Source organism: Macrosteles quadrilineatus, unplaced genomic scaffold (assembly GCF_028750875.1).
Source record: "Macrosteles quadrilineatus isolate MER2022 unplaced genomic scaffold, UCM_ALF_1.0 Scaffold_14__1_contigs__length_3811126, whole genome shotgun sequence".
Classification (NCBI taxonomy): Eukaryota; Metazoa; Arthropoda; class Insecta; order Hemiptera; family Cicadellidae; genus Macrosteles; species Macrosteles quadrilineatus.
Window position 1 is genome coordinate 1215539 of NW_026542607.1, and position 13040 is coordinate 1228578.

At 35.7% G+C, this 13040-nt stretch overlaps 1 protein-coding gene across 1 annotated transcript; it reads left to right on the forward strand.

The window, feature by feature from the left end:
- Nucleotides 1–3003: 3003 nt before the first annotated feature.
- Nucleotides 3004–13039, forward strand: LOC129005015 (acylcarnitine hydrolase-like). Its single transcript, XM_054433763.1, has 4 exons — nt 3004–3090; nt 11057–11290; nt 11593–11815; nt 12879–13039. The coding sequence occupies exons 2-4, from the start codon at nt 11153–11155 to the stop codon at nt 13037–13039; spliced, it is 522 nt and encodes a 173-aa protein (XP_054289738.1). The 5' UTR covers nt 3004–3090; nt 11057–11152.
- The last annotated feature ends 1 nt before the right edge of the window (nt 13040 follows it).

Here is a 13040-nt window from a genome sequence, read left to right on the forward strand (position 1 = left end):
GTGAAATTTTCAAATGTAAAGGGGGGTTGTGTTATACCTCATTTTAAAGGTCATTGAGTACTGAGTATTTTAGTGGAAAAAGTTTTTAATTATTTTCATCCCTATTTGCAGGATGTTCAAAAACGAAAAAAATAGACCTTTTACCTACTTTTCACTGCAAAGAGGTGGAATTTTGTGGGGGGTTCAAATTTGTATAACACTTTACTTGCTAAATGATCTATCTAAATATTCTAGTTTCAACCGTTTTCCTATCTTTTTACTTATGTTACGCATTTTCAAACGTTTTGAAGTTTCAAAAGCCGTTATCTCAAAAATTTCAAACGGCAACATGGGTTTAATTACAAACCACATTGTAGCCCTTAAAATTAGCTACAATATTTGTATTTAATATTTTTTTAAATCTTTATTGGTTAAAGAGCTGTAGCGAAATCAGTGTATTTTAAAGTTTTATTAAATTGTATTCAACGTGTTTTCTGTTGTAATGTACACGTCTAGGTCTCAATTAAAACTAATTATGTCTAAAAAAATAAAATAGTACCCAGATTGTTAATCTTGGAAGATTAATAAAGGAAAGAATACAAATGCAAACATTCTTAGTCATTTTACGATTCCATTGCTCTAATAGTGCTTTGAATACAATCTAACTACAACAATTTACAATTTTCTTCATAAGAATAACATGTTAATATTACATTTACAATATTTGTGAATTTTCTACGAAGCCATTAGGCGCATAAAACACATTTTTGGCAAACGATTTACTCTAAGGTGTGGCAATTACTTGTATGAAAATAGGGTTGAATATTTATTGGTGAAGTTTTTGTAGTAGAATCAAAATAAATGTTTTATTTTATAAATGTATAATCCATTGCTGAGCATGGGTAAGGATTGATTCATTGTATGTGTGGAATAATTAATTATTCGATATCAGTGACACCAACCTAACCAATATCAGCTACAGTGTAGATTCATTTATTACAATCGGAAGTTGGCAGCACTGGTGCCTATAACATCCTGTAATAACATCAACTAGGGTTAATAAATGTGGAGTAATAGTACCAAATCCGACAACAACTGTCCAATTTATACTCTGACTTCTCATGGTTATATAATTGAATAGTTTTGATCATAAGATGTGGAATTTCCCCTGAACTGGTTTATAACTAATATTGGATGTCACTCGTCGCGGCCTGTAAAATTAAGTTAAAAGTTTGTTTATAAACAGTAAATAAAACCAGCAGTTTTAATACTGTCATGTTAATTTACTGTTTATTATTAAATTATCATAGGCCGTCCATTGGTCGATAACTTGACCGAAACTATGACGTACAGACTTCTCTATTTTCATCCTACGCTGTATATAAAATATGTCATTGGAATTTCTTCTATTGATTTTCTATTTATATTTCGTTGTTATTTCGTCACCAGCAAAGCAACCCATTAGGCCTATGTTATTTTTTAAATTTTAATTCATTTTTACTTTCTTCCCCTATACATAGTATACTATGGAGAAAGTATTGTTTTCGTCAACATTTTCGAGTTTGAGTTTTGAGAAGATATATCAAAAATGGCTCGAATGATTATGATAATTTTTTAGTATTTTATATCGCGTCAGATTTTTATATTTTCCCATAAAATTACAAAAAAATCGGATTTTGAAAAAACTCCACTTTTGATTAAAATTAATGTGTTATGGTCCTTAAATCCAATTTATGTTTGTTTGTATGTATGTTTGTTTGTCCTTTATGGACTCCGAAACCGCTCGACAAATTGTAATGAAACTTTCAGGCATTATTAAGCATTATTCAAGGATGGTTTGTGTGAAGTTTGGTGCAGAACCGTCAAAAGGGCTCCGCCCCAGTGGCTCTGGAGTTTCCCATGTTAACCTTATGAGTACTCATATTTAAATGGAATTAAATAATCTTAACAGCTGGTTCAACATGGTTCAACTAAGCAATTTGATTCTGTGACGTTCAATAGCATTAAAAAGTTAATAAGTTTACCAACAGGGTGCAGAACGATTATTTTTTTCTAATTTATGACAACAGCTAATTTTCAACCAAAAGGTGAGTGAGCGTAGCGAACGAACTTCAACCTGGAGGCGAGTTAGTGTAGCGAACGAGCTAACCTGAAGGCAAGTGAGCGCAGCGAACGAGCTCCAACCTAAAGGTGAGTGAGCGTAGCGAACGAACTTCAACCAGGATGTTGAAAATGAACAAGCATTTGACATAAAACCACATTAGGACAGGACGACGTCTGTCGGGACAGCTAGTTCTAAATAAAATAATGCAACCCCCATTACTGTAACAATTGCGGTTCAAAAGTTATTGCAACTTTTTAGATTTTTTCCTACAAAATTATCATAGTTACTCCCACCGCTTACCCATGATAAAGGTTGTTGACAAGCTTGAGGGAGAAAGTATGTGTCTGATTGCTGATACAGTTTATTCTGCTTATTTTTCAACCTATTTTAAATTATAAATAGATACTCAAAATCTACTGGAGAATATATTTCTAACAGTATGCGTAGATTTTCCCTGTGATGCACACGAGCTGAGAAAAAAGTTGTCAAGAAACATGCTTGCCAATTATTTATAGGATTATATACAGGTAATCTCTGTTTATTATACAATTAGTGTTTATTAATTCCCTCAGAAAAATGATATATCTTTTAACTATACAGTGTTAAAGGCAAAGATTCAATAGACTTTTTATTATTTTACTAGTTAGAGTAGTAATTCAACTAGGACAAATTGTACTTAATCTTTGCCCTATTTAGTAAAAATATCAAATATCACACATTTTTCTTGAGAATACGTTACATACTGTTTAAAGTTGATTCGGGTTTAGCGGCAATAATTTTGAGGAGGACCGTTGTACACCCCCTAGCGCTAGTGAAGCAATACTTAAGGGGGGATGAAGTTTACCTGCTTTAGTTGGAGCGCGTTTCTTGTTTCATAAACAACCCTTATGCATTTGTTGTAAGTAGTTACGACGTTCTAGGATTTATTTCAGTTCTTGGAACGTTTATAGGAGGACTTGAAGTGCAGACATTTATTGATTTAGTTATGCTTCAACCATATCTTTCAGGTAAGTGTTTATGTTTTCAAAGATAAAAAATGTAAACGTCTAAAAACCAGTTTGCAATTTAAACTACACACAGGTTTTATGAATTACTTGAATGTGAGATACTTAAGAACCATAAATAGCTATGAGTCAGTATTGAAAACAACATGTCGTGATAGGTAGTAGAAATGTTGGATATGGAACTAGACTACTTATTCCGCTGGCGGAATTTATTTCCTCACTATGGTATATTCTTAATTAATTAGACCGTAGCAGATCTACAAGAAATTGACAGGGAAACAGGACGATAGAAACTGATTGGTTGAATTGTAATTGCCAATAAGGTTGCCTACAAGGTTGGACGTTAACTAACTATAGATAATGATTTAAGTACGTTCAAAGTTTTCAAGCACCGTTCGACTTTCTTTATCGTATCCAAATCAGTGTACTGTAAATGGGGTTTTTCCAAGAGCAAAGGTATATTTTGTGAGTCATTCCTCAAAAGTTTCAAAAATGAGTCTTTTATGATATACTTATGGATATATTTTGATTAAACTTGGCAAATTTACTTATTTTATACTTAGCTATTAATATTTTAGTAAAAAAATATCATTACCCTCTCTGTAGCAGCAAACCTAGGTGCTCGTTAACCTAATGTTATTGAAATCAGACAAATGGAAATTCGCTTAGTCTGCAGGTTTGCTGCGTCGGGGGTATTTTGGTTATCACTTAGAGCACAGAGGTGACCAGCAACTCTGTAAACACACCGTAAAATAATTCAGCAAAGCGTTACAGACTTAAGTTACAATCTTTACGAACACCTTTTGTTCAAACATGGACATTCCAATTCCACATTAAAGTGTTTAGCCACTTTTAATAAGTACAAAAATGAACGTTCTGTAGTTCAATTGCATCACCAACCTTTGATGTAAATTATTGTTTTCTTTCAAATATGCAACACTTTCAACCAAGCCTTGATGAAAGTAGAACTTATTGAAAACTTAGTCATCTAGTTACTCCAACTATCTCTGTAACATCAAGGGTAAAGAAAAAAATTTGGTTGTGGGGTAAATGAAATAAACGATTCAATTGCACTTAGGACTGCGAATCCATCGTATCATTTTTGAGGGCTCGACTCCCGTCTTCCTCCAATAACATATTGGCGATATTATACATACTTGATTGTACTGCACCACCTCACCCCATTGTATTTATTAATGCAATTCACGCACAGGTGTGGGATATACATGGACGAGAAAATGCAAGGTTAGGCCACTCCTCATGTCTATTTAAAATATGTGTATTCCATTTGAAGGTGTTTTATGTGGTTTGCATTCTACTTAGTAAAAATATGGAATGGAAAACTATATTCTAAAAAATAAATCCATTGGTTTGAGGTATTTTGTAAATATGAAACTTAAATTGTACTCATCAGCCTCAAAGTAATACTGACCTGGCTATCAATAATTCATTACAAGTTCATACAGTATCACATGTTGACATGATTATCTTATCATTGATTGGCACAACGTAAAATAAAAGCTACCACTCCGTAAATTACTTTCTTCTAACACAAAAGGCTGTGCAAAGAGACTCAATGTAGCATTAGAGTTGAGTCCGTTGTTGACATTTGGAATATCCAATCGAAAACGTCCTCCTTTTCCATCCAACTTATCTATATATTTGATCATAGCTCCACGTCCCGTAAGCAAAGACAATATTTAAGTATTGCATGGAGCTAAAACTAAGCTATTGAAGTGCCTTAAAATTCTTTAAATGATGTATTAGAACTATAAAGACAATCTCTTTGTTAAGTTCATTGTTGCTGATGGTGAGTTAATGTTGTTTAAAGAATGGTATAAAACAATACACAACGTTTCGGGATCTGGAACCTGATCCCGCCCTCAGGTGAAAAAACTTTACTAAAACATTACAACTAACAATGAACAAAAGCCCAACATAACTTGGTAATACACCACAGAGAGTATACAGTGAATATGACTGCTACCATTGACTATGCTACTCTCCGTAGTGTATTCCAACCTAGGTTGGGCTTTTGTGTATTGTTAGTAGTAATGTGTCAGTTAAGTTTTTTCACCTGAGGACGGGTTTAGATCCCAGATCCCGAAACGTTGGGAATTGACTTTTTCTATTGTGATAGAAAGTGTCCGCAATAAACCTTTGATCAACAAAAACAATCTGTTGAACAACTCCAATAAGTGTTAATTTGGTTGTTTTCAGTTACTTATTTTGGATATCTCTAAATGGTATACTGATAATATACAAATTGATGGAGTAATATAAAGGCCTTTTTGAAAGTTTAAATTCTGAAATTGATGCAAAAGTTCGTAATTATAATTTTATAATTACGAATAAAATATACTGAATACAATAAAGGGGTTCTCTGTGACATCCTGTTTCCAGCGGTCCTACTTAACCGATTTTTATGATTAAGGTGTCATTTACAAGCTTATGATGTAGTGGAGAGGGGATTTGTAATTAAAAAGGTAATTTTCTTTGAGGTGTCGCCCGCCCCCCTTACTATTAATTTATTTATAGAGTCCATTTTTCAATGATCAAGTGACTTGATGACCAACTTTATTTATAAGGGTTTAGAAGTTTAACCACAGGCATATTCTAAAAAAGGGACTAAACAGATTATTAAATAGTATTGCAAAGGGGTTTCATCCTACCTTTTTAACAAATGTTGCCTAATTGGGATAGGAAAATCACTCTTTATAGTATTGATCCAAAAGAAACATTTTTTTAATTAGTAGTGCTATTTACTTAATAACTGTTCCAACTAAACTTCTTGGAAAGGTAAATGGGTATTGCACTGGATCCATTTTGCCTTGGAAACAAGTTTTGGAGCCTATAAAAAAGTGCAATTTGCGCATCGATCCTTTTGTTGCTTTAATTACAGATATATATATATATATATTTAAATATCAGTATTTGGATAAGACTTTATACTGTATAAGTAGGTCATATCTGGTATGGCGGTTAGCGAACGACTTTTGCTTTGAGGCTTCAGTTGAAATCACCACTTTGTGGCTTGGATCCTTACTGGGCTCCCCCCCACTAACCTCACCCACCAAGTGGGGATGGTAAAATAAGTCCTGTAAGTGCACAGTCAATGGTTTTATCAGGATGGTATACCCTTTGGTTTGTATCTCTTTAACATTGTAATATAGTGAGAACAAAACGAATTTGATTGTTAAAAACTTCTTATTATCCTGGTGTTTCAATTAGACTATAAGATAACAAGTTGTTCTTTGCATTTCACTATGAAAGTATTATAAAAGTCAATCTACTTTATAACAAAATATTTAATATCTTAAAAGTAACAAATGTCAAAAGAAGTTGTCGTAAACGAACGAAGATAAACTGTATAAGATAAAGCTTCTTTTCTCATTTCTGTCTCTGGAATGAAAGGTAACCTAAATATCTTGTCTACTGCTTGTAATATTGTGTTTTGCAATTTAATATCCTTGTTTTATTGTGTACCTGTTACGTTCTGCAATGTAATATCGTATATAACTTTGCATTGTTTCTAATAAGACCTAATGTTTAGTGTTTTCCAGTTTTTTATAGGAATTTCAATCTGCATCTAGGATATTCTGTTTGACTTTAAAAAAATGGTTAAATTTCTCAGTTTTTTAGTAGTGATTTCTATATACTGTACCCCTGACACTAGCATCTTACCCTTAAATAAATAAATAAAAAATAATGTCTATATTCATAAACGAATTTCAGTAACAATACTGTTTTACAAAGTGACTCAAAGCACAGAAAACATACTACTATAACCATTTCTGTGCTCAAAGTCAGGACAAAAACTAAACAAAAATTCTTAACACTACAAAACAAAATAAAGATTTAATTACAAATTCTTCAGGCGAGTTTTAAATTTTTGTAAGACAGTGCTTTTAGTGTACAAGGATGTGCATTGTACTGAGCCGGCCCCAAGTAAGAAAACCCCTTTCTACCAGCATCAAGAACAACCCTTGGTATGTCAAGCACAACCCCTTCACATTTTAAAATCAACAGTCTACAGTCCTACTGCCCCATGGCATAACACGAGGTTCTAAGTTGGCAACACGGATTTATTTATTAAGCGTTACATTTTATACATTAAAATGTATCTGTGAATTTTCATAATTACTGAACTACATATTTAGTATATAATACAAATTTTTCTACAGGCAATACTATGACATTAGTTTTTATTTAAATGTAAGTGAATGAATAAATGAATCAATTATTTATTCCGTTAAATTTGCTACAAAGTACAATGTTTACATTTTTACTATAATATCCTATACTCTAATACGAGCAATGTTTGCTTGCTTGCACAAAGATCTCGAAAACGGCTCCGACGATTTTCTTCAAATGTTGTAAATAGTTCATTTCTGGCCTAAAAACGAGTTTCATGCAGTTAGAACTGCCAACAAAAATCTAATTACGTAGAAAAATGAAACTGAAAATCACATTTTTTAACATTAGTCTTATGGGTTGCTAGGTAACCATGTTGGCTGAATTAAATAACAAGGAAAAAGTAAACAAAAGGCTTGAAGTTGTAGCATGTGTTCATAATAAGCCAACTACCCACAGTATACAAGCAAATTACAAATACAGTACAAAAGGAAAAACATCACTTGTTAATATTGAGTAAAGATTATACTTAAGATTACTCGATACATTGTAGTCAAGGGTAGCAGTGTGAAGTCTAGGATCTGTTTATGACGAATACATTAAAGGTATCTGCAATCCTAAAATGCTATGGGAAGGGAAGGAAACAGGTCCGTGACGTAAGAAGTAGTGAAGGAAGTAGTAAAGGCAAAAATAAAATGCTACGGGAATAGAGGGAAACAGGTCCGTGACGTAGGATGTGATGAAGGAAGTAGTAAATGCGAGCAGTCCGGAGTGTGGGGACTGTTTATGACGATAAGATTAGGGTATCTGCAATCCTAAAATGTTATGGGAAGGGAGGGAAACAGGTCCGCGACGTAGGAAGTGGTGAAGGAAGTAGTCAAGGCGAGTAGTCCGGAGTGTGGGAACTGTTTATGACGATTAGATTACGGTATCTACAATCTTTAAATGCAATGGGAAGGGAGGGAAGGGAAACAGGTCCGCGACGTAGGAAGTGGTAAAGGAAGTAGCCAAGGCGAGCTGTCCGGAGTGTTGGAACTATTATGACGATTAGATAAGGGTATGGGCAATCCTAAAATGCTATGGGAAGGGAAGGAAACAGGTCCGTGACGTAGGAAGTATTGAAGGAAGTAGTAAAGGCAATCATAAAATGCTATAGGAAAGGGAGGGAAACAGGCCCGTGACTTAGGAAGGGGTGAAGGAAGTACCGTAGTCAAAGCGAGCTGTCCGGAGTGTGGGAACTGTTTATGACGATAAGATAAGGGTATGGGCAATCCTAAAATGCTATGGGAAGGGAGGGAAACAGGTCCGTGACGTAGGAAGTGGCGAAGGAAGTAGTCAAGGCGAGCTGTCCGGAGTGTGGGAACTGTTTATGACGATTAGATAAGGGTATAGGCTATCCTAAAATGCTATGGGAAGGGAGGGAAACAGGTCCGCGACGTAGGAAGTGGTGAAGGAAGTAGTCAAGGCGAGCTGTCCGGAGTGTGGGAACTGTTTATGACGATTAGATTAATGTATCTGCAATCTTTAAATGCAATGGGAAGGGAGGGAAACATGTTTGCGACGTAGGAAGTGGTGAAGGAAGTAGTAAAGGCGATTAGTATGGAGCGTGGGAACTGTTTATGACGATTAGATTAACGTATCTGCAATTCTTAAATGCAATGGGAAGGGAGAGAAACAGGTCCGCGACGTAGGAAGTGGTGAAGGAAGTAGTCAAGGCGAGCTGTCCGGAGTGTGGGAACTGTTTATGACGATTAGATTAATGTATCTGCAATTTTTAAATGCAATGGGAAGGGAGGGATACATGTTTGCGACGTAGGAAGTGGTGAAGGAAGTAGTGAAGGCGATTAGTATGGAGCGTGGGAACTGTTTATGACGATTAGATTAACGTATCTGCAATTCTGAAATGCTATGGGAAGGGAGAAAAACAGGTCTGCTACGTTGGAAGTAGTGAAGGAAGTAGTCAAGGCGAGCTGTCCGGAGTGTGGGAACTGTTAATAACGATTAGATTAAGGTATCTACAATCCTAAAGTGCTATGGGAATGGAGGGAAACAGGTCCATGACGTAGGAAATGGTGTTGGACGTTGTAAAGGCGAGCCGTGTGGAGTTTGGGAACAGATTTATGTATCTCCGATACTAAGACTGCTTTCAGTGTGAACTAATGATTTTCTCCGAGCAAAGCTCGGTCCCCAGGTACTTAAGTTTACAACAACAACAAATCAAGAACCGAAAAATTTACAAAGTTGTGAACTTAATGTTTAATTATACAAAACTAGCTTACGAACGTAATAACTTATAATTTTATAGCTAGTTATAATTAATTAGTCTTTTGGAATCAGCAGGCATAGACCAACTCTGCCTGTGCGTCTGCTGGGTTGCATATAGAGTTTAATTACCTAAATTTGTTGATTGGGAATCCAAACGGAGATTGAATAAAAAACGGAAAAGATTTTTTGGAATTTTTCTTGGGGATGAATGATATGAAATTGACACGAAATGAGTGATAGATAATTTCTGTGGGAGCAAATTACAGTTCTGTTGTGTCCATACAGTTGTGTCGGCCAGGAGTTGTGTACAAGGCTGGGGGGCTGGTGGGGGAGGGACAGCACAGTACAAGGGTCAGGTCAAACACGCCGGTAATCAGCTGAGATGATAACTTCGGCCTCGCCCGTTCCTAGATTTAGTAGGAATTCTTTAACCGTGATTTTAAATAAGTTGAGAGAAGGTGAATCAAAGATGCCTAAGTCATTAAAATAAGAGCCGATGTTACGAAACAGTAAATGAGAAATGTAAAAGGAATTAGTTGAAAAAAAGAAGTTAACAACATAATTTTAAATGTTTGCTGAATGCTGAGACTTAGAACAAAGTAACGTAGCCTAAGTAGTTTCAAACTCTAAAAATATTGACGCTTAATATTTTAGGGTTACAAGTTGGACCATGAGAAAATTTAGTAGATTTGTTATGGTTCAAAACTGGACCCAGCTATGTTTGATAATTGGACTTATAAATCAACTTGACCAAAGATACAACTGTGTGTACCTATCTAGTAAAAATGCTTAACCTTACTCCATTCTATCATTACAATAGACAGAGCATTAGATGCTTTTCAGTTTCCAAAAACAAAAGTATACTTGCTCATTTTCATTTTTACTTTTAATTGTACAAGTTTAGCACTAATACCGAAACCCCACCTAGGCTGACGTTAACCGAAACCCTCCGGTCTGTGAGACCCCATTTGAAAAATAATGGACCCCGCTTAGAAACACACAAACCGAAACCCTCGGTCTGTGAGACCCCGCTTTAAAATACACTAACGCTGGGCTTCTGAGACGGACATGTTATGAACAGACGACCTGTCAAGGCCACGGCACCCATGCAAAATGAACAAATGATATATCAATAGGTAGGGGAGGAAAAGGGGGGAAGGTATTGGGGGAATGGAATCTACCAAGTAAACAGTGTTGCCAACATGCGTTTTTGAAAATTCACGTGGGCCTGTCAGACCGGGGTTTCGGTATTAGTGTTAAGTTACTAAAAAGATTTACTACAGGTTTACTAAAAGACGTCAACATAAAGTTTATTTCACGACAAATATATTATAGCTACAAAGATATCAATTGCACACCACATAAAGTTTATATTCATAGCCATCATACCTTACTCTTAGCCCTTAGCCCAAGCTATGACCAACACATAGGCCTAACACATAGCTACTTCATAACTAAGTAGCTGAGTGGATACAGTCCTTAGCAACATGTTTATTCAGGAGGAAACAGAAAACATGTATTACACCTCTTTCGATCTCACAGCATTCAATAACGTAATGTTTTGTTACAGAAAAATACTCAAGGTGGTCCAGCCTGAAAAATCTTTGCCATTTAAATACGTCAGCTTTGTACCGTAAGAATTGACCACAGAAACATGTGACTCACGATGACTAGTACGGCACAAGGCTATTGGACCCTCGTCTTCTATACTCTGTTGGGGCTGATGCCCAGGGGACTAGGGAGGGTCGTGATGACGTCACAAGGTCCAGTGTCCGGACTTGTTGTCACTGGAGCAGACGTCGAGGTATGGGCAGCTGGAATAATATATATTTATTGGAATAAATTATACCAGAGCTAAGAATAAGAGAATATTGGATTTATTTTACGGTTATCATAGGTTTCTACTATCACCTTAGAATATAAGATAACAAGTTTTTCTTTGTACTACTTAGCAGACGATATTTCGCAGATGAAACCGACTCTGTTTACATACCTAGTATCAAACCTACCATGAAACATAATTTGGAATCTCATTTTAGTTCTTATAAAGCTTATCGTTCAATCATAAAACAACTGAAGTATTTTAAATTGTGAAATGTATCTTAGATGTTTCGAGGGTTGCCGTACGCCAAGGTCGTGAGGTTCTCCCCTCCAGAAGCTCTCCCTCCGAGGTCGCGAGTGAGGCCGGCGACTGCCTTCAGTCCAGCGTGTCCTCAGACGTTGGCCTCGGTGACCAACAGAGGTATGCAGCATCTACAGGCAGCTTCAGCCTCATTGCGAGCTCAGAGCGAAGACTGCCTGACTCTCAACATCTACGCACCATTGCAAGGTGGGATGGGTGGTGATTGTGATCACTTCTACATGGGAAGTGTTTATATTCAATTGTTGTCTAGGGTCTGGGTTAAAGTTGTCTAGGTAATGGTTTACCTACATAAAGTCCTAGGTTGCTATAGTGACAAATAATTGGTTTAGGGTAAACTCTTCAGGTATACAAAGAGTAAAACATAACCACTTAATTTAAAGTTGCCACACTTCGTTTTAAGGTCGTCAGCAAAGTTCAATAAAAAAGTAGACAAGAATTTAAAAATCGACACGATCAAAGTGAAAGTCTTTACTGGTGGCCAAGGTAGTCTTGGTCTCTTCTCGCTGTTTCATAACAGGGGAACGGTTGACCTACAAATATAGTAATAGTTTTTACTCTTTGTAGGCCTGTTGATGATTTAACCTGAAACTAGTTTCCACTAAAACCATGATTACTTCATGTAGATATTTACATCTATTTAATTTACATTAATCACTGGTTTTGGTTTAAATTGTGTCATCGTAGCTAGGAGATCTCGTGTCTAGTGTTCCAGTGTTCAAAAGGAGTCATTCGTTGACCACTTTAGTACAAGTGTGACTTGTAAAATCTGTTATTCTAGTCACGAACATTTAGTGATTAAATTTATCGTGTAAAAATCAGAATGCCAATTTCACAATGATGAGAAAAGTCGAGTGGCATTCTAATAATTTTCAATTGGAAGCAATTTTAATTATACTTATGCTCCTGACAACTAGCACGGAGGTAATTCCCCTCGGAGGTAAACAAAGAATATGCCTATATAAACTACAACTTCATAAATGTCTATGCCATTCAAGTATTAATTAAGATACGCATAGTTTATTATTCATTTGATTTGACAATTTTAAAGTACTGTTACTTGTTTAGTGATTATTGCAATACATTACAAAATATAAGTTAATGATCAGAACATTAATAACCACTAAACATTTCCTTCTAGGGAATATGTAGTAAGGGCGGTGAAAATATCTATATTTCTCTCTTCGTATGTATTTATACGAATTTCATTTATTAAAGTGAATCCCTTCAATTTAAAACTGGCTTTTCACAGCTTCAACAAAATCCAGACACCCTGTGATGGTGTTTGTGGACGGTGCAGGATTTCAATGGGGAGGAGGACACTTGTACGACGGTACGATGCTCGCTAGTAGAGGGAGAATAGTCGTGGTGACAGTCAACTACAGATTGGGAGTACTAGGTAAGTTGCATTAGT

Bases quoted from the DNA above. Each gene is read 5' to 3' on its own strand.
- LOC129005015 (XM_054433763.1), top strand. From the start codon at position 11,153: ATGACTAGTACGGCACAAGGCTATTGGACCCTCGTCTTCTATACTCTG. The intron at 11,291-11,592 runs GTATGGGCAGCT...AATGTATCTTAG, and splicing joins TCACTGGAGCAGACGTCGAG to ATGTTTCGAGGGTTGCCGTA. The intron at 11,816-12,878 runs GTGGGATGGGTG...GGCTTTTCACAG, and splicing joins CATCTACGCACCATTGCAAG to CTTCAACAAAATCCAGACAC.